This window comes from Thamnophis elegans, chromosome 10 (genome assembly GCF_009769535.1).
Source record: "Thamnophis elegans isolate rThaEle1 chromosome 10, rThaEle1.pri, whole genome shotgun sequence".
Taxonomy (NCBI): Eukaryota; Metazoa; Chordata; class Lepidosauria; order Squamata; family Colubridae; genus Thamnophis; species Thamnophis elegans.
In genome coordinates this window covers 37,892,702-37,916,024 of record NC_045550.1, presented here as the reverse complement: position 1 = coordinate 37,916,024, position 23,323 = coordinate 37,892,702, and the positions used below count along the sequence as shown (strand labels likewise).

At 37.0% G+C, this 23,323-nt stretch overlaps 1 protein-coding gene across 1 annotated transcript; it reads right to left on the bottom strand.

Moving 5' to 3' along the window:
• Positions 1–1,436: 1,436 nt before the first annotated feature.
• On the bottom strand, positions 1,437–22,808 carry SGPP2 (sphingosine-1-phosphate phosphatase 2). Its single transcript, XM_032225558.1, has 4 exons — positions 22,656–22,808; positions 9,167–9,346; positions 8,435–8,524; positions 1,437–2,004 (listed from the first exon to the last, which is right to left on the bottom strand). The coding sequence occupies exons 1-4, from the start codon at positions 22,746–22,748 to the stop codon at positions 1,462–1,464; spliced, it is 906 nt and encodes a 301-aa protein (XP_032081449.1). The 5' UTR covers positions 22,749–22,808; the 3' UTR covers positions 1,437–1,461.
• Between the last annotated feature and the right edge of the window lie 515 nt (positions 22,809–23,323).

Sequence of the window (23,323 nt, the reverse complement as noted above, 5' to 3'; positions counted from 1 at the left end):
ATTTATATATATATATGACACACAGTATATATGTCATTACAGTAAAACCATGATTTAGCATATCCTTTAGATGTCTCTTAAATTCCAATTTATATAGTTTACCTCATTTATGTAATTATATCACATTAATGATGTAAGTGAATAGAGGTGAAGGCCAAACAAAAACATTTTATATATAAAATCTGTTGAATTAAAATCTATGATATGGAGGTTTTACTATTTTCTGCTCCCGCTATAATGTGAATACAAAGAATAATTGACTAGTAGCACTAATGAACTATTCTAGTCTCCATACGTTCTTTCGTATAACCAATCACCTCATCCATCCATGCTCATCTCTAATGTTTAGAATGTGAATGAGGAAGAAAAAGACTTGGAAGCAACTTAGCACTTTTCTCTTGTATTAGCATTAGAATACAAAATGCTGCTTCCTTTATGCTGTCAGTGCTAAATTCCTGAGAAACGTCTGCAGTATTTTGATATAAGAATATTATGTCTTCATACAATCAATACCTTTCAGACCCCTTATTCAAAATACAAATCAGAGAAAAATGAAAATTCAGGCCTGTATTCTTATGATATGTAAGATAAAATATTAGGTTGGGGACTGGGAGTGTCATTTAAACCCTAGAGGAATAGTGCAGCATCTCCATTCCGAGGAAGATCATAGAATGCATTTATTCCGAGTCACATATGTTTACAAATAGAATTAAATGTCATTCCTGATTATTTTAGTTTTTTGGTCTGTGACCATCTCTCTCACGCTGAATACTAGAATAACTAAATACTATCTTTAGTCTCCAGTATTAGCAATCCTAAAGAGTTTATGCAAAAGGCACGTTCCATTCTCTCATCACCTCAGCCCCCCAACTACTGCAAATCATTTTAATCTTCAGTTCATAATCTGGACAATAAAAAAACCTGAACACATAGTACCATATTTTTCATAGTATAAGTCGCACCGGAGTACAAGATGCAGCAAGGTTTTGAAGAAGAAATTTTTTTAAAAAAGTTTTTACATTCTGCAAACCTCCCCAAAACGGCCCGTTTTTTGTGAAAACAGGCCTGGTTTTTTTTTAAAAAAGGGGTGGGGCTGAATAGCCCTTAGGAGGCTTGTAGAGTGTTCCTGGTGGGGGGGGGGGATAAGCAAAAAACAGCCCATTTTTGCGAACAACCGGCCCGTTTTTTGTTAAAGGGGGGGGGCATGGATAGCCTTTAGGAAGCTTATAGAGTGCTGCTGGGGGCAGGGAGGGCAAAAAATGTGTTGTTTTTTGCTCATTTCTGCCCTCTCCAGCCCCCAGGAGCTCTCTGAAAACCTTCTAAAAGCTATGCCCGGCCATTTTGGTGAAGGGGTGGAGTTTCAGGAGGTAAGAAATGCTATATTCAGTGTATAAGATGCACTCGGATTTCAGCCTCTTTTTTGAGGGAAAAGGGTGTCTTATATTCCGAAAAATACGGTATTTAATTTAAACCAAAAAATGTATATATTAGTGGCACAAACATTGTAGCACTTAGACCAATAGAAGAATAGGTGATAAATTTATAGGGCACTTCAATTTTTATTTGCTGCATAGCTACAACATCACTGTTAGAAACCTTGTGCCAAGAACATAATGATTTAAGAACAATAGTTTTGGCAATCTGCCGTGTCATCATTAAAACACCAATCCCCACTACAAATTTTGCAAGCACTAACAAGATAATTTCACTAGTGATGGAAGAAACACTGTAAGTGACATCTTTAGATGCAGCATTTGAACCATAGTGATTATTTGCCCAAAACCCGATAATGGCTCCTGCAGAAGCTCCTAGAATAGTGGTAGTATCTGCTCTAGTTGGACTGTAATAATCTAGTTTAGGATAATTGTAGCACAAGAAGAGGGGCACAATGATGCAGAATGCTGGACAGAAAGGGCTGGTGAGCATCAAGTGATCCACAGTATCCCAGGTAGGACAGGCAATAGCAGTCAAAAATAAGGAAATTAGACTGCCGACAATGACGTCCTGGAAAAACACATAAATACATTAATGACACAAGTTGCCATTTGTCTCAGAATGCAATCCCTAGCTTGAATTGAAAAACAGGTTTAGAACATTACAAGTCTAGTAGACGTAAGAAATACCTTAAGAATAAATGTCAAAGAGTAACATAACTAAAATGCAAAAGCTTGGTATGATGTATGTCTTTCAACTCCTAATATTTCACTGGAGCAAAATATAACTGAGGAATCTTCATCACTTTTATACTCTTCATGGGGGTGGAGGACAGGAGAGGATTACTGCAAGAGCAGTAAAGATGTTACATTTGCAGAATTAAGGTAAGATTGATAGGCAGAGTATGTATTCATATATCACTGTACGCAAACCCATAATTTAGATTTGGAACTTCTTGCTGAAAGGCAATGAAGTAATGCTTCTTAAATTAAGATTTCTGACAGTTTTTTTTCTTTCTAGTCACTAGCCTTTCCCTCCCATAGTCTCTCAGTTTAATAACTTCCTGGATGATTGAGAATCTCCATAGGCACTTAATTTATAAATTTGTAATTTTTCTGCAAAGAATTAATGTTCCTTCCTTAGTTTACTTTTTTTAGGGCCAAACAATTTATTTGACCCCACTCCCTGGTGTCTGTTATTTTATTTAATGAAACCTGAATTATTAGTGACTATCAATTATCTTTTTTTTTTGGTCTATTTTTCATATTTTTGAACTAGCCATTTCTCTCAAAGAGGGACTCTGGAGACTGTTCAGATAAGAACACTGGATGATCAAGGTTACTTGAATGACTACATTTATTAAGAAAAACAAAAGACCAGTTTTTGAATGCTTCATTACTGCTTCTATAATCTACGCTAAAGAACTTTAAAACATCAGTAATGCTACTACATATCTCAAATTAATTCCATTCCACACAAGAGAAACAATACCATCACAGTTTTTTAAACAAAAGTTTTATCTTATCTCTCTCATACAGACATTCACGCATATGCACGGTCATTACACAAATTATATTCTACACATATTTCCCTAGTCTGCTATCCTTCAGGGATATTGAATTACAGCTACTATTGCTAGCAGGGATGGTGTAGTCCAAATCTTTGAACAGCATCATTCTGTGGGTGTTAGTAGAACTTTCTCCACAGAAAATCCCATGATTCTATATATTCCTTTAAATTATGATTCATTTTAGATACTAAATCCTTAATTTGGAGCTCGCTGCTCCTGTATCCTGGAAGAAACTGAAGTGGTTCATCATAATCTTCCTGCATTAAATGCCAAGGGTTATATTAGTTCAGACATTATGGTGCTCCTTATGGTTTTATGAAGGCCTAGAGGCACTGGTATTTTGTTTTCATCTTCCACTATTACAATAGAATATACAGCAAAATGTAGACAACTGATTGTAATTAGGTATACTATAGTATAGCTAGGTTTAACCCTGTGTATCTGTATGTATTTACAGCTGTGTGAAAAAGTCCTGCACACTTTGTTTTAAGCTGTGTTTACATGTTTTATCAACTTTTCACTCATAGAAACCATGCAAAATTAGTACTTAGATGAAATTTCTGTAGTCGGATTGAGATGCATAATTTTTATTAATATAGCCAAAGTCTTTTTAAGGTTTTGAGTGAGTTTATGTGCTAAAACAAACACAACTTGAATTTTCAAGAATGCTAGGATCGAAAGTAGCCAATCAGCAGTGAGCTTTGGCTGACCAATCAAAATGCACAGAGGCTAAATCTATGAGCCAATCAATGTTATCATACTCTCTGACTATAAATAGGCATGAAAAGCATTGAAAAATTTAATTTAGCTCTGGCTGCAGGCAAGGATAAAGGCCTTTGCTTTCACCAGTACTAAGCAGCAGCATTACATCATTGTGCTTTATGAAGATGGTTACTCCTGTACAGAAATAGCCAAAATAGTGAAATGCCATTGCACCACAGGAAGCAGAGTGGTTGAAAAATACCAAATAACTGGTTCAGTTGATGACAGCTCTGCTCTAGAAGACCAAGAAAGTCGACAAAACAGCAAGATTGGGCTCTGCAGCGCATTTTGATGGCTGACAGGAAGCTCACCTCACCTCAGATTAAAAGAATTTGGGGTGAAACATGTGATGTAAAAGTGTGCACAAGCACAGTTCATTACAGACTGCCAGAGGGCTCAAAGGCTGCAGGGCTCGAAGTAAACCTTTGCTCACAGACGCTCATCACTCTCGTCAACGTGCTTGGACCAAAAAGTATGCCAAGTGGACCAACGAACAGTGGGCCATGGTCATCTTCTGTGATGAGAACAATTTCTACTTGATTGGGAATCAGTGCAATAAGCATGTCAGAAGATTTCCAGCTGAAGAATTTACGCCGTACTTCCTGAATCTATCTGTGAAGCACCCATTGCACATAATGATCTGGGTCTGTATCACTGCTTCTGGTATTGGTTGGTCACAAATCGTGCAGGGAATCATGAATTCTAAGCAGTATGTTGAAGTCCTAGAAAAGACCATGCTTCCTTCAGCTCAGCAACTTGTAGGGAAGGACTTTCACTTCCAGGATGACAACGCTCCTTGTCATCAAGTCAAGCCCATCCAGCAGTGGATGAAGAAGCATGGTGCTCGACTCCTGGATTGGCCAGCTCAGAGCCCGCATTTGAACCCAATTGAGAACTTGTGGGCCAAAATTGATTACGAAATAAGCAAGAAGCATCCGAAGACCAAGCAGGAACTGATTGAATCTATTATTGCAGCCTGGCACCACATTGTCACCAAAGATCACGTGCAAAGGATTATACAGTCTATGCCAAAGTGATGCCGCCTAAGCAATAAGGGCTGGCCAATATCATATTAGTAACCATGTTTGGTTACCTAAACTGGTTACCACAAACAATAAAAATGTTAACAAAACACTAGCATCGGCCTTAGTGCAACACGTATGCCACTGGGTATGCATCAGTTAATCTGTTTTCATAGTTGTTGTAAGCATGCATTATAAGCATGCAAGAAAGTTCACAATCCCCATCCAAATAGGACCAAATTGCAAAAAGCTTATGCTTTTCACTTAAAAACCACCAGTATACATTTAAATATAACAATATTTGCAAAGCAATTAGCATAAAATATCATAAAATCAATGGCCTATCCAAAAAATGTTATAAACTAAACCATAAACCGTAAAGCATGCAGGACTTTTTCACACAGCTGTACATAAGTTATTACTATTGGATTTAATAGATTTCTTCAAAGAATTGCTTTTGGAACTATTCCCATAAGGGATTATGTCAGAAATGGAAACAATATGAGATTTACAAGAAGAGGTTGGAGACGAGCTAGCAAGAATCTAATAACCTGATCTTTCTTGGAAAGTGCCATATAATTTAGCTGTAATAAACAAAGGATGTGTGAAGCAAAAAGTGTAGTCTTCAAGCAAAAGGATATAATATTTCTGGGGATTAAAGGTTCATTGGCACCAGGATTTGTGAACAAAAGTATGCAATATTTGTAATCTATGTGCATAAAAATGACATTAAAAAAGAAACAGCCAATGTCAAACATCAATACATTTTTCCTGCTATGTAAAGTAGCATCATCTTATATTATCCTTTTAAATGTTTAGCTTTGGGGAGAACAATGTATTAGATGAAGTCTAAGCATAAGAAATACTTCCATATATAGGCGTATCAATCTAGCCAACAATCCCTTCCATCACTTTCTTCAGATTTGCCCCAAGTATATGATAAAAATTGGCCTAAAAGCTTCAATATAATATTTTAGTCACTCTGTCTTCCTCCACTTTTCAGTCTGAATTGTGTGTGTGTGTAATGAAAACATCTTTGGAGGTGTGTTGCCAAGAGATTATTTGTGTTGTAGCACGCACACTTATCTTAACTCGCGTTTCAAACACAAAGTCTGTTTGTCCTGCTCTACCCAGTGTGAAGAGGAAACATGCCAGCAGTTTGGGGAGTGGCATCAAGATGGCCATGCCCACCCAGTCGGCCACGCCCACTCGCACACACAACCCAGGTCAACTACAGCATTGATGCGGCCATCAATGAAATTGAGTTTGACATCCCTGCCTTAACTGATCTTTAAAACAAACTAAGCTGAATTGAACTGGGTTACTACTTGAATGGTAGATCAAGAGGAAATCCCAGTTATACTGTTAGACTAGGAAATTGAAAAATATCCTACAAAAAAGTGATAGAAAGTCATTTACATACTGATGCTAGGAAAACCTCATGAATATGTTTGTGTAAAAATCAGGAGTCATTTAGGAGGACTTACTCTATTTATGTGCGTAAACCAGAGGTGGTATTCTGTTGGTTTGCACTGGTTCGGGCAAACCGGTAGTGGTGGCGATGTGAGACTCTCTGTTCTAAACTAAATGTCTTGATCTAGTAAGGGTTTCCATCAAAATTCATAGTGATGAATACAAATGTAGCCATTAGCAGCTATGATTATTTAAGATGCTTATATGAGTAAGCTGAAATTATCATTAAAATGTCTTATTTGATCTTCCCATCCCGTAAGTAACATTAAATCTGACTCTCAGTAAATGCACTCAATGATAGCTGCACTATGTAGCAAACAAGCTGTTTTAAAATAATGGAGTTTTACTTCATACTTTCTTCCAGTTTGATTAGATCACACATCAAGAAAAGTAAAAGTGTAAATGGCAGTGTTAGATTACCTAAGCAGGGATGTCAAACTCACATCATCATAGTGTCGTCACATGACGTATTGTGACACCCCCCCCCCTTTTGCTAAACCGGGCATGGACGTGGCCACTATGTGATGCATCTGGCCCGCGAGCCGCAGGTTTGACAGCTCTGACCTAAAGGTACCATATATAAAGATATATCTCCTCAGTGAACAAAGTCTTGAATTATGAAGAAACATTTTTTTTAAAATTTAGGTTCAGATTCTACCGATTCTTTGAGCTTCTGTTAGAAACAAAATTAACTTAATGCTTTGTATTTAACTTTGCTGTTATATTGCTATATCCTATCTTTTCTTCAGCTCAAGTCAGAATACATAGCCCTTCTATTCTTAATGTCTCCCCCAACCCTTCAGAGTGGTATGATGGATTGAGAGGGAGTTCCTGGTCCAGAATTATCTAATGAGCATTCCTGGCTAAGAGGTGATGTGCCTAGATTGCACCAGTTATAAGCCAACATCTTTACAATGTAGAAAAGAGGTGGAGACTCTAGAAAGAGTGCAGAGAAGAGCAACAAAGATGATTAGGGGACTAGAGACAAACATATGAAGAACAGTTGCAGGAACGGGGTATCTAGTTTAATGAAAATAAGGACTAGGGGAAACATGATAGCAGTGTTCCAATATCTCAGGGGTTGCCACAAAGAAGAGGGAGTCAAACTATTCTCCAAGGCACTTGAGGGTAGAACAAGGAACAATGGGTGGAAACTAATCAAGGAGAGAAGCAACTTATAACTGAGGAGAAATTTCCTGACAGTTAGAACAATTAATCAGTGGAACAGCTTGCCTCCAGAAGTTGTGAATTACCCAACACTGGAAGTCTTTAAGAAGATGTTGGATAGCCATTTGTCTGAAACGGTATAGGGTTTCCTGCCTAGGCAGGGGGTTGGACTAGAAGACCTCCAAGGTCCCTTCCCACTCTGCTATTGTATTGTATTGTATTGTATTGACCATGATGCCATATTCGCTGGCTGGCTGCTTCTACAATACAGAACAAAAAATGACATTTCTTGAAATACAAATTGTAATGATATTATCCTACCTGTAAAATAATCAACATCAAAATTTCCTACCACATAAATTTTAGAAGAGAAATAGATTTATTAATTTTCAGAATAATTATTCATTAAAGCAATAGTCATTTTCAGTATATTTCAGGTCTCCAGAGAAATTTCCATGCAGTGGTTTGCTTGGTGGTCTGACTACAAAACAATCCTTGCAAAATTGCTTAGAGGAGCTTTCTCCAGATGTCAAACTGACGGTGGGAGCTGTAGCATAACAAGCTGGGAATTTTGGCTTATTGCTCCTTTAAAAAACAGAACAGCAAATCATTGTTCTTGATTTTCAAATCCTGATTTATAAAAACATCAAGCCAGAATTCTGTGGGCTTGTTTAAGTTGAAAGCTTAAGAGAGGCAGAAGAGGAAAATCACAAAAAATAAGTTGCTTCTGAAAATTTAATTACATATTCTTTTCAAGGAGGAAAATCTATATCTTAGAAAGTATTTTTATTAATCATTTATTATATCATATCATAAGGAGTAACATTTGATGCAAACTCTAATAATTCCTAAATGATGACATACACATAGCAATGTCATTAAATAACTGCACCATTATGGACGCATCAAAATTCTGTAATTTAATTAATGATGGCACCATAAGCATTTCATGATTTGTTTTCCTTGCCTCTCATCGTCCCAGCAGTTACCCTCAGTAAAAACTTACGAGCACTGTGTGCATTCCTGTGTAAATTCTGCTGAGGCCTACCAGAGATGAAAATAAGAAGGCTCCCAACAGTCCAAGTTCAAGTGGATACTAAAAATATAAAGGGAAAGAATGTTAATAAAATCTTTATTCATCACTTAACCGAAAACAATCCATCCACAATTTAGTTTGAGGATACCATACATAAATCTAAAGAATTAGAATCTCCCTTTCCTAAATCGAAGATGAAACAATTCAGACAATGAGAAGGGAAGTTATGACTTCCCAAGAGCCTTACTTGGATGAGTTCCCTGAAGATCATAGATGGTGAATTTTTTTGTAGATAACATCAAGTGATTCCATTCTTTAAAAAGCCTTCAAAGTGTTCCAAGCTAAATGAAGAACTATGAAGAAGTATCTCCACAATTGAAAGACTAACCAAGTAGGTCCAAAAGTGAATTTGTGTACATCCCCCCAAAAATCCCACTGGGACAAAAGATCCTAATTTTACAGAAATGTGATTGAGGATGTGAAACAGTCCCATATTCCTAGGAATGACTTTTCTCAGTGAAGTTTGTTAATACTGTCTGATGAAGACCAATACACAAGAAGGAAGAGGATGAAACAGAAATGGACTGTAATGCCACTGAAATACTTGAGACTTAAGATGGAGGGACTGATATTTGACCAAATAAGGCAATGAAACTTGGTCATGCAACTTGACTAGATTAAATCAGAATTGCTGCTTCCTACCTTGTACTGGTTTGCAGTCACAGATACAAAAGTGAAAGAGATGACAGTGGCTGCCATTGCATGTGTGGATGGCATTCCATATTCTGCATTAGTCTTCTTTTCTAGCTTGACAACAGGTGGTGACCGAGGACGAGGCCACTTCAGAAGGTCTTTCATGACTTGACCAATATACATGACTACCTGGGGATAGCAAAGAGACATTTGCCTGCTTGTTTATTTGTGTAGTAAACAAATTTACACGGCTGCCCAATTCATACAACAGTGACTTTGGGTGGCTTACAACATTAAAAACTACAACATAAAAATCATAGCCCCTTCCCTCACAAGATCATTGGATCAGCCACTTGATCAGCTCCATCTCTATTTGGGATCTCCAGGCCTGCTGAATAGCCAAGTCTTTGATGTTTTTGAAAAAAAGCAACAGGAGAGGGGCAATCATACCTTCATGGGGATTATGCCCCCTAGGAAAGGAGCCACCACCGACAAGACACTTTTCATGCTCCCATCAATGAAGATCCCGAATAGTTGGGACCCACACCACATCCTGAATTCTTGTCCTGGTGAATTGGGTAGATGTAATGGAGGAAAGGTGGTCCTTCAAATAGCCTGGTTCCAAACCATTGTTTAAAGTTTAAAATGAGAGATAGAGATTTGCCCAAGGATTTAAGATAAGTAGTTGGGGGAACCTACCCCAACCCGATCAGCTCCAGATGTCATAATTCCTAGACATACAGAGAAAGGTGTACTTGGAATTATAAGAATTAAAAGTCTAATTCATCTGTAATTCATTTGCTGGTAAAGACTGATTTTTTAAATCTCTGACTAAATAATTTTACAAGGCCCAGAGTAGGAAGCTTGAGGTCAGGTAGAAAGTCTTTTCCCCGTGGCCCTAAAACAGAAGAACCAAACTGTTCTATACACCATCAAAGACCCTTCTAGGAGTAATAAGATTGTAATCTAAAAACACAAAATATCAATAATGGCAGGAACATTAAGCAGTGACATTATACATTTAAAAATAACAAAGCAAGTCAATGTAATGCTAAAGCAGTGCATCATAAATGTAGGAGGTAAAATGTTTGAAAGTCACAACAGAGAACACCATAACTTCAAACATTACAAGTTACACCTAAAGAGAAAATGTGTTTCCACTTTTGGGGAATGTAGTTTTCTTAGTGCATCCTTGAGCAAAGGTAACACAAACTATGTTGAGCTGAAATACTAACAATACAGTAATGTTTGTTCACTTCTCCATTTTGCATACTGATTTAATCACATAACAGACTCCGGAGGGATGACAGTATAGAACATAGAAGTATAATAAACATATCAATCAAAGCAGAAAACATTTAAAGCCTAATCCAGAAGCTAAGAGTTTCCACTCCATCATTCCCTAGGAGCTCTCTAGGGGAGTTTTATGCCAACTTGACTTCTGGGATAGGCCAGTCCATGGACACAAACCATCACAGGACATATTGCTGTATTACTCCCATCTGCCCCCCCCCCTGGTTTCCCCAAAAGAAAGATTAAAAACTTCTACAGAGAGTAGATTGGACAACTTAGTGCCCCATCCTATTGCAAGGTGATGCTTTGTATTCCAGAAAATCTGTATTGATTATAACTTTGTTTCTCTACCAAAGATTGTTGCACATGTATCTCTCTCACTCTCTTTCACCTTTATTTCTTTTTACTTTCTTTCCTTTTATATAAAACTCTTCTGGGTGTTCAACTCTAGTAGAATTTACTTAGTGGTTTTAAAATGGTAGGAGAAAATAAATAAAGTAGAATGCACTTGTGGAGAAAGTAGATATAGTTTGGACTGTAGGTATGTCCACTCTTTTAGTTGATGTAAGCAAGTTTCCCCTTTGCCCTGCAGCATTTAGTGAAAAAGAGGTATTACCGCAATTAAATGTTATCCTATTTCCAGCTTTAATATCAATATTTTTTCTGTTCCTTTAGTATACCTTCCTTCATGAAATGTTCACAAGTTAAATACAATTCCTTTTTAAGTTCAAAGAGGAACTAAAGTACATGAGTGACCTGGAGGCATCAAGAACATCATGTCATCAAGCCTGATTGTCAGCAATAACTTCAAAATTCTACCACTCCTAATCCCATGAGAAAAAAAATATATAAAACTGTTTCAGATGCCTTGAAAATGTAAGACGGGAGATGTATGGATTGTAATTTTCATCTTCAATATCTGCATAAATCACTTGCTTCAGGTGTGTTACAATTCTTTCCATGACCATGGAACATATAAAATGACAGATAAGTATTTAGGTCTCAAGATCATGGCTCTTTTTTATCAACAGTATACATCTGGAGATTTGGGGGGAAATGGCTTTTAAAAAAATGCTTATCATTTTATACGTTTACAAATGACTTTCATGGAACAGAAATGACTATTTCTGTCAAAATAGGCATTTGCAAATAAGCCATTGAAAATCAAAATGAAACTGAAAGGCTAAGAAGCAGAGAAACAGCTAATGCCATATGTGTAATATAACGGTGACTTCGAAATGCATTTTCATTCTATATTTGGGATCAATAGCAGACTTCATCAGTTAAACTTTCACCAGACTGAAATTAGCATACAATGAAATATTTTGATTTTTCAAGTCTGCTAGTTCCTAGCCATCTCGTCAAATAAAACATTTAACCATAAAATTAAAAAAACTTTCATCACTACATCAATTCCCCTAATGTTGCCTGCTATATGAAGTTTGTTGTCTTACTTTAATGAATGAGACGTTTTTGCTGATTTGATGTTGGGGTAGGAGATTCAAATGAACATCTTGTATATTTCAGACAGATATGGGAATTTTAGAAAGCTACATGGGCCCTGTTGCCAATATATTGGCATGTTCAGTAGATGGGTGAAATATTCTTCCAGCAAAGCTGAAATGATCCTGGCAAAATCAGCATCTTGAATACTAGATGCTCTGCAGGTTATAGCAGACTGCTGAATCTGCAGGGCAGGAGGCTTAAATATTTCATCCCAGAAGGTCTGACCTTATTTTCTGCTTTGGCAAAACAGCTTCTTACTAGCTTAGTAGTTCTGACTGCAACCACTTATTTTCCAGGCACCACCTGGCATCCACCTAAACATGGCATATGAGACACTGGATTTCACAACTTGTGCTGCTTTCTGGCAATCAAAATGTAAAATATAAGAGTTCAAATAATTTCTGTATTACTAACAAAGGGCAGAATAATATGGTGGCTGCAGGATTTGGCCATACTTTGGGAGATACACTAATTATACAAGAGGTAAATAACATAAACTATTTAAATATTATTGGTAAACTCAGATCAGTCCATAATCAAATCAAATCAAATTATACAGCGATGGACAAATGAACTTTTGTGTGTTGCTATAGAGAGCCTTAGAGATAAGCTTGGAGAACAGCCAAGCTCAAACAGCACTGAAGACCCCACAATTCAACCCTGATGTTTTAAGCTTGGAAAGTATTAAAAAATGAAACAAAACCAACTGGCTCTACTCTAACTTGCTAGAGTATAAGAGAGTGAAGAGGAAAGTAAAATGACTATCAGGCTTTCAAGTTTCTATTAATGTAACTTATATCAGTAAAATGTAATTCCAGTCAAACTTACAGAACTTGACTTCATTACAATTGAAATCATATTTCTCTACTAGTCGAAATCTCTAAACTACATGTTAATCAATAGGGCATCGACATTGCTAATGTGCAGAAGAACACTGAAAGCTGGCATGCAGTTGAAATTTTAAGTGGGTTTGATAGCAAAGAATTTCATAATTCAGAAAAATTAGGACTTTCAAAAATGATAAATCGGATAAATGGACTAGGTCGGAAGTCTCCTTAAATCAGTGTAGCATCACTCTGATTTTTCCAATCATACCTGGAAAATATTGTGACTCGAGATATAATGATGAGAACATCCATACAACTTCCTCAGATGACACTAATAGCAGTAGCATATGTTTTCTCAAAACAGAATGACGTAGGTACAGAGATAGAAGTAGGTGAGGGGGAATGCTCTCCTAGAAACTCTCTTGCTTTTGTTTTTTTTAGAGTAGAGGATAGATGGTGAAAAGAAGCATGTAGGGTGCCCGAGTCTTGTAGATTCCCAAAGGAGTAGATGGATTAGTTTTATGATGCCGCATAAAAACAAAGACACCTTGTACCTAGAAGATGAGCATATTTCTTGTAGCAGATGTGTTAAGGGGTATCTCCCGTTGGGAGACAGAAAGTAGTGCAGCGAACTGTACAGTCGGAGAGAAGGAACGTTGCTAGTAGAAGAAACACACAAATAGAGTCTCAGACACTGCTAGTAAAAACAAGTAGCTTTACTACTAATAATAGCTCCACAAGCAGTGATAGTAGATATGTGTCCAAACACAATTCAAAGAATAAACAATTGCTTACAGTCGCAGTTCACATTCCAGTCATCAAGCAAGCAAGTAGTTATCAAGCATAAGACAAGCAGAGAGAGTGAGTGAGCTTTCCTGACTCCCTCTTATTATAACGTTAATTACAGCTGATTGTAAAGTTAATTACAGCTGATAAGTACAGTCACCCATTTAAAGCAACAATGACCATTTGTTATTGTATATGAATCTATATTGCCTACTCAACACTAGGAGTATACTCCCAACAAGATGTATGAATGTATTCCCACATGAATGAATCTACTTGAATCAATGAAGTAAGTCAAGTCAAGAAATACTTATGCCAAAATAAATTGGCCTTAAGGTGCTATAAAACATTAGTGTTTGTTGCTTAATATAGTGCACATTGCATGTATGCTCCAGCCTTATAAATATCTATATCCAGATCAAAAAAAGAAAAGAAAAAGGAATAGCAAATGCTGTAACACCAGACCAATCAACCTGGGAAAACACATTTCCTTAAATATTGGTTGATAATATTTTCAGCAACCAGAGGCTACAAGAAGTAGGGTAGTGATGTAGCAATATCATGAAATTTGGATAGAAGTTATCGTTGAAATATCAAACCTAACTGAAGATTAGCTTATTGTGCTTCCTGCCTAGCTTTGAATCTATTGCTTATAATTTATAATTTCTTGTGGCGTGATTATGAATGTAAAAAAGGAGTTTCAGGTTGTTTATAAACTATAGTCCTCCCACCTCTGCTCTGATGCAAGGCAGAGTAAAATACTTGTGCAGAGGTGTTACTTCAATTAGGTAAAATCCAGTTCAGCTATATCCTAAGTTACTTATTAGTACTGTCAACTATCTTCTTGCCAACCTTTCTCCTCAATTTTATCTATTACAATAATTGAAAATATAATGTTTTATTCAGTGTAAGGTAGAATGAGTTATATCATAAAAGATGAGGTTCCAGTAGATCTTTGAACAAATGTAAATAGTACTTGCAAAGTAAACCGAACAGGCTAGATTTTAAGCATGAGTACCTGAATGATCCTCAGCATTCTTTATTTGTCAAAAGCTGATGAAGCAGAGAGATTTTATCTCCTTTCTACTACCGAATATCTAATGAGCATTAACGGGAAAGTTTGAGCTGAGCACAAAAGCAATCTCTCAGTTTTATTCCTTCAAAAATAAGGCCATTGGGAATATGGCATTTATACCCTCGCATTTTCTGCCTACTGTATTATTTAGTAATAATCTATGCAAGAACTTTGTTTCATATTTCAGACTGAAACAATTAAATAGATTCAATCACATTTTCTCTCCCAATAGTCTATCATGGGGGCTATTAGTTTAACTCTAAATGCAACCTCCAATATAAAGGCTTTTCAGTTTGGAAGCAGGCCTAATTTTAGAGTGAAACGTTGACTGTAAGAGAAGAGAGTGGCAGCTAGCTACTTACTTAGGCAATTTAGAGTACACAGAGTGGTGCAAAACCACCAAGACTCATTTAAAATCATTTGAATTTCTTTAATAATACAGCAACAGACAAAACACAAAAGTAATGCCTGTTATTCAGGTTTTAAGAAGGCAGAAAGATTAATTGGTTGGACGGATCTGTTTTTACTCCTGCTACTTGCAATAGGCTACCTTTCTTCTCTGATGCGATAGTTACATACAGGGTTACATACTACATACCTACATATACTACACATATACAAACACATACCTAAACATATATACCTTTACACTACTGCCTTCTGGGGAAAATAACATTAAGCAAAGCACAGAAAATGAGTAATAAAATAGTAGAAAATAAATTAAAGGCTTGAGATAAGAAAAGGAAATGCAGTGAAATATAGTTTATACCAATGCTATTTACTATAGTTTTCCTTATATTTCTCTTTGAAAACCATCCCTGCCTTCTGTTATATCCCTAATTTACTTCATACATTCATTTCTTTTCAATTAATCTTCCAATCTCTCTTTTTCGAAGATCTCCATCCAGCCATAATTTTCTCATTATTCCCCTGCCTCTCCATTGATTCAATTTTCCAATGAGAGAATAAATTATCAAATTTATTTAGTTATCTGACTCTCACTGATTCATTATATATGACCAAACAATCTTAATATAGTTCTTTCATTTTAAGAGTCAGGTGGCATGCAATTTTAATAGAATAGAATAGAATAGAATAGAATAGAATAGAATAGAATTCTTTATTGGACACACAAGGAATTTGTCTTTGATGCATATGCTCTGAGAGTACATAAAAAGACAAGATACATTCATCAAGAATCATAAGGTACAACACTTAATGATAGTTATAGGGTACAAATAAGCAACCAGGAAACAATCAATATCAATATAAATCGTAAGGATACAAGCAACAAAATTACAGTCATGTAGCCATAAGTGGGAGGAGATGGTTGATAGGAACTATGAGAAGACTAATAGTAATAGTAATGCAGCCTTAGTGAATAGTTTTGACAGTTTTGAGGGAATTATTTGTTTAGCAGAGTGATGGCGTTCAGGAAAAAAATGGTTCTTGTGTCTAGTTGTCTTGGTGTGCAGTGCTCTGTAGCATCATTTTGAGGATAGGAAACAATTTATGTCCAGGATGTGAGGGGTCTGTAGATATTTTCTTCCTCTTTTTGTTCGTGCAGTATACATGTCCCCAATGGAAGGCAGGTTGGTAGCAATTGTTTTTTTCTGCAGTTATAATTATCCTCTGAAGTCTGTGTCTGTCTTGTTGGGTTGCAGAACCAAACCAGACAGTTATAGAGGTGCAGATGATAGACTCAATAATTCCTCTGTAGAACTGTATCAGCAGCTCCTTGGGCAGCTTCAGCTTCCTGACATGGCACAGAAAGAACATTCTTTGTTGTGCTTTTTTGATGATGTTTTTGATATTACATAGGTGTCTGTTGTGACTCAGCAGCAGTCTTCTGTGAGTCTTTTCGGAATGCAAGATTAACGATGCAGCTGGGGCTCGTTAGTGGGGTTTTGGAGATAAAAGGACGGATGCTGCCACGCCCTAGTCGCAGGAGTCAACGTTCCTTCATGCGTTCCTTGGTTAGTACAACATTGCTGGATCATCAGTCGTGGTTTATGTAAGATACACTTGGATAAGTGCTTTGTGTTTCCTGTAACCCTGATTCAAGGCTATACTTGGAGAAGTGCATTGCTTGTAAGAGTTGTTTTGTTTTTTTATTCTGTTATCTGCTTGAAAGAGACTGTATTTATGTTATTTTTGGGCTCGCAGCTAGTTTGAGTCGAGAACTGATAAAGAGAGTCCTTTTAAGTTTGTCTGCCTGCCGTCTGTTAACAAGCGGAGAAGGGGGGACAGAACAGGTGTCCATTTTAGTTCTTGAGATATGATAGAACCTAGAAATTTGAAGGTGTCTACTGTTGATACTGTGTTGTTTATTATTGTAAGAGGTGGTAGTATGGGAGGGTTTCTCCTAAAGTCTACCATTCTTTCTACAATTTTGAGTGTGGTTCAGTTCCAGATTGTTCTGGTTGCACAGAACATCGCTAAAATGTTATATTGGCCACTCACTTTTGTATTCAGTCATCACGCACTCATTCTTGACCTGATTTCTTTGGTTTTATTACACACTTTTTAAAGCATTCCATTCTTACTGCATTCAGCTAAACTTTTATGGTATCCTAATTGGACAACTTTCAGTTCTCCAAAACAAAGTGGCAGAAACTTGCTCATAAAAACTAGGAGTACTGCATATTCCTTTTTACAATCATACAACGGGGCTTATACTATCTTCAATAGCCATGTGTCATTTAAAAAATCCTTTCACCAATAGTTGTGGCCTCTTGTCTGCATCAATAGCTTAGGTTTTGGAGTAGAATCTCTCATGAAGGTACTGTACATGTAGCTATTGTGACTATAAGCTTCCTTAGCAACCATCAGGACCTCAAGCAGTGAAACATACTGTAGTTCCATTTTCAAGCCTGGTGAATGTCCCTTCTCTGCCATCCCCCCAGCATTGTGGGTCTTTATTTGTAGTAATTCTTAAATTGTTTTCCTCATGCAAGGAGCAGGGCTTCATGTTTGACAATCTTCTTCATCTTTATGCCCTCCAAAGATACCAGATTTTAAGACAGCTGTCACAGGACTGGGAGTTATGCATGTTGAGGAAGGCTGGCTTAAAATTTGGCATCTCAAATGAAAATGAAATCTGCAAACAGTAGCCATCTTAGCCTTCATTAACTCCTACAACCTTTAAGTACCAGTATGTATTTTGCAGAAATCATATTATCCTAGGATGTATCTAGGCATTTTGAGATCCTGTACCATGATTAATAACAATGATGCACACCATTTTAGCTTCTTTTATTTTTAAAATGTGAGTATTTTAATTTTATATCTGACTTTGTAGTACTTTGCACACTTTGTAGTACGTGTTTCTCTGCTGTTTTATAAGCAGCCTTATGTCAAGACCGATATCAAGACACTAAGCCAAAAGCAATAAAGCTCAAACTTTAAAAGTTAAATACAAATAGCCACTAATTTGGATTGTGAAATCTTGAGGAATCAACAGATGCAATTACTATAATGAAAAGCTTGGAAATATGTAGCTAAAGATGTGTTCTAGCACATACAGAACATCGTGTCTCAGACAACGTATTTCTGAAAATGCCAAATCATTTCCAGAACATTCAAATCAACTTCATTAAAGAAGAAAAAAGAAATGTTTTGAAGTCAGTCCAGTCCAATTTGTACTCTCCTATTGGTGAGACTCCAGATATTGCTGAATTGCAATTCCCAATATCCTCCCAACATTGTCCTTGTTACAGTAGGTATACTGGTTAAATAGTATGCAGAAAACTACAGGTTCCCTATCAAAATGAGATTATGAAAATGCTGGGATAATTCTTATCTAAGTACTGACAATTTTGGCTATCATCATTGCCATCAGTGTTCAAATCATTAAAGTTTTGGAGATGTCCAACATGAGGAATTCTTCTTTTCTAAAACTTATTAGTGTGCATTAAATACTCTCCAGGTGACGTATTGCCGATTCAGGCTCTGCTCTTCCACATATTTACTGTGGGTGTTATTCATGCCTGAATATATTAGCAAGGTAATATTTTTAAAATGTTTTGCTAAATCACATTGCAAGGTGTAAAGAGTTTTAGTCAAACACATACATCTTGTTAAATAGTTTCATTAAACAACACAAATATATAAGAAGCCTTCAATTAAAGCAAGACAAAAAGCCTTTCTGTTCATAATTTAGAGATCTGTTTTGAGTATGAAATACTGATCTTCCCAATATCATTGGTGATCTCCAATAAAAGCAACTACCCTAGGTATGTAGCTCTCTTTGACCCAATCCATAAATGGATGAGTGAAGTCAGGGAACACAGACTGAACCAATTTGTATGGCCTTAAGATGTGTTGATTCAGCTTAGTTTTAAATTTTCCCACATCTTTGCCCCTTTATAATCAGCTAACATTTTCACCAAATTATAAGGAATAATGGTATACAAACTGAACTGGATCAAGGGAAAATAGAGGCATTATTCACAAATAAAAAACTGGATTCAGGATGATGGTGGTGGATAGTTCTTGCTTTCCTCAAAATGAAAAAAACCAGCAACACTATGTTATTTATTTATTTGATTTTTATCATTCAATAAATATTTCAAAATGGAGAACATCCATAATATTTCCTCCTTCTATCTTCCCCGTAACAACAATCCTGTCTGGTGATTGGGCTGAGAGTCAGTGATTTGCCCAAGGTCATCCCGCCAGCTTTCATGCTCAGTTTCTAGGCCAGTACCTTAATCATTAGACCTGTGATGGCTAACCTATGGTATGCGTGCCAGAGGTGACACGCAGCATCCTCTCTGTGGGCCTGCGTGCCGTCACCCCAGTTCAGCTCTATCAGGCATGTGTACATGCCTCCGACCAGCCAGCTGGTCTTTGGGTCTCTGCTGCACATGCACGGGCGCAGGATGTGTGTGAGAGCTGCACACACATGTGTGAGGGCCGCATGCACATGTGGGGGGTTGGGGGGTGTGGGGGAGAGTGTGTGTGGGTGTGTGCATGGATATGCAAGATGCATGTGTGGGGCATATGAATGGGGGGTGCACATGCATTGTATTTTGGGGGTTCAGGCGCATGCACAAGCATTTGCGTGTGCGCACTTTGGGCACTCAGTCCAGAAAAGGTTAGCCATCATTGCACTATATCATATTGGCTCTTCAGGTTATAATACAAGCTCTATTCCTTTAGAGGTATGTAATATCAACAGATATTACACTCATGATACTCTAATGCCACTTTTCTCCTCCTGCTGTCCCTTGATGCCACTGACTCAGGAACAGAAATTCAATCTATTTTAACTGAATAGACTGTACTCCCTCTGAAGAAGATATCTCTGATGTCTGAAAATACTTTGGCCCTTAGCTGTCACTGGAATTTGTAGGTTCTGGCTGTGGCAAGAAGCACTTTTGCAAAATTAAGGCTAATCTTGGTGGTATTAATCTATCCCTTGATTAAATTCATTAAATTGTTATGACCAGCTGCTTGTAGAGCACACACTATTTTTGTAAGTACAATATAAAGAACTTAGGAAAAGGGATATATTGGAACACAAAGTAAACAAGAGAAAAAAACAATAATGAAAAAAGAAACACTACTAGGTTTAAATTAAAAAGTAAACTGCATCTCCCCTTCTCTCCCATGTGTATCATCATATACCCATAGTTAAATACTTGAATTTAACATTAGTTCATGGAGAAAATCTATCTATCTCATTAGGAGTCAAAAACAACTTGATGGCACATAATCAATTATTGTTACAATTAATTATAATATATGTGCAATAGTTATTACTAGTTCTTACTTGAGCCCTAAAATTATATTCTACATATGTAAATTGGGCACATCCCTGAGAAATTCTTTAGTGTTATAATTGGTGCAGAAGGGCTGCTGGTTGATACCAAATACAAGGAACCTCATGAAAATTGTTCTGCCCAGTTGGCAGCTCCCTGCTGGATACAGTTAAGGCATTTTATTTACCTTTAAGGACAACCTGAGAGATCTTATCTCCTGTTGTGCACCTGTCCAGCTTGTAAGGTCTACATAAACCCTTTCAAAGAAGTTCCTGTTGCCAGAATGTTGCTTATCAACATTGGAAGAAGGTTGGTGGAAATGCATGGAATTCATCCTTTCAGAAGTTATGTTTTTAGCCACTAACTCTCTTAGCAGTGGGGAAAAAAATCTGCAAAGAACCTTCTCTTTTGCTGGGGTTTAATTGGTTATTGATTTTAGCATCCATTTCCATTTTTAAAAGAAATCTTTCAAGTTTTTAACATGCTAGTTTTCTTAAGTGCTCATTTGTGCAGAATGGTAGGGTATAAATAAATCAAACAATCAAATAAGAAAGAGGAAGCACTTAGATTGTAACAATTTGGATACTCAGAAATGTTTTAAAGCAATAAAATAAGCCTGAAAGCCTATTTCTACAACAATCTAACTAAGTTCAGTTTTCTGAAAATGGGTTTGGTATCTACATCCAGCAAAATCAATGCATTCAGAGAACTATAGTATGAAATACCAAGACAATAGCTGGAAAAGGACAACATAATTGTTACGTGAGCATTTTTGCTTAGGCCTTTTTGTAAATAAAACTGGCTATATTCACTCAGAATACCAGTGTAGAACATAAGGCCTATGATACTGTCAACGCATACCTGAAACAGAGAGCAGAGGTTGGTCCTGGATAGGAAGTGGATCCAGTGGAAGGTGTGCTGTATGGTCTGGCCCAGTGGTGGTTCACTCATGCTCGCACGCAATGCTTCTGCACATGCGCAGAAGTGTCCGGGTGAGTGGGCGGAGCCTCCCACCGCAGCCACTACCAGGTCAGCCGAATCAGGCCAAACCTGGAGCAACCCACCTTTGGTCTAGCCTCTTTAAATGACACTTATTCTTTTAATACATCCACTGGTGGAGACTGTGGAATTACTTTAGGAGTTCCAGAGATGTTGGATTATTAAAAGCATCATGTCACGCACAATAAAATTATGTTCTCCTGTGCCAAGGATCTTCATTTTTATACATAAACTCTAAACTTAAAACACAATTTCGAGACATGATTTTGTGTGAGAGTACTGGTAAGGCTTGCTCCATGGGCATAGGCAAGTTCCACAGTTTACAGCATGCCTATATGAATCCATCCCATTCATTCATTCATTCATTCATTCATTCATTCATTCATTCATTCATTCATTCTGACAAACCAGGTAGTCCGAAAAGCAGAGCTGCAATGGCTTCTCTCAACTCAGAAAACCAAGGTATCAAATGCATTTTGTTTATTTAAAAAAATGTTCTACCATCCTTGCCACCATCTGCCAAGAATGGGGAAGGCTACACAGCCAAAGAATTTGTGCATGTATGTCGAGGCATTCCTATCCATTCTCTCATTTCTGGTATCACTACTGATTTTATATATAGATTCATTGCAGAACATAGAATGCCTTTGTCCTTCTCCAAGTAAGCTATCTTAAGTTGATGGGATACAAAATGCTTAACAGAAGTCACCAATTCAGCCCTATTAACCATTTGAGTCCAGCAGAGGGCACCACTACATTCAGAGATATAAAAATGAAAAATCCGATACTGTGAATCACAAATAACACAGCAAAGATCACCACTGTTCTTGATCAGCTATTCTAATCCTCCGGAGAATTCCTACAATGAAAAGGAACTGTAGGACTAATATTCTCCCTAGATGTAAAGGCTGGATTGATTCAATTCTAGCAGTCTCATATATTTGAAAACCAGTTTCAACAGTATGTGGCTATTCATCTGAATATTCTTCCCATGAAGTGTCCATTTGTAAGCATGTCGAACAGACCATCTCAGGAGACATGCAAGTTTCATGAACCCTTCCAAAAATCAACTGTTTATATAATTGTTCGGGAGTTCCACACCAAAAATCTTATTGTCTCCATCCAACTGGGGAGAAATGAGCATAGAAGTAGTTAGTGGGGCTTTTACATGGTTTAATTTACAACCAGTTAGCTAGAGAAAATTAGCAACAACATATTAAACTGTGAATAATGTGAATAATACTTACCGACCACATAATTATCAGTCTCCGTGCAACGTAGGCATTTATGATCCAGTAAGTGCATGGAAGAAACGTGATGTAGAAAACTTCCTGGCCCATTGCAGCAGAAATTTTGAACAGGTAGTAGTAGAAATAATTTGTTACAACATAATCTTGTGAACAGTCCTGCAAGGAAATTGTAAGCATTTTAGTACATTTATAAAGGGAATCCAAATGATATTCAGTTTCAACAATCTTGGTTTTCCTAAAACTGGAACATACAAACAAAAACTCAACTTCGGCTTCTCTCTCTCTCTTTTTTAACCGGCAGGAAGTTACCATAGTTTTCCTGATTCTGTTGCTGCAGTAGGGATTTACTGAACTGATAAGAAGCCCTGGAAGCAAGGTAGCATATTTCAATTTCCATTATGCTATGATGGTATGAGAAGCCCAGCAAAATTCACTGATATTCTTTCCACATTCACTGGTACTATTAAGGATACTTCTTGAAGTTCACCAGTGCCCAAAGACATACAACTAACCATTCTTTTATCACAACAAAATGATGTTAGTGTTCAGGATACATTCTAAGCTTTTTCTACATTGTCCCCAAAGCTAAGGGTTTAACGACTTCCAAATGTTTCTAATTGGAGGAGGAAAAGCAGAAATTGAATAACCAGAGAATGAATAAAGAA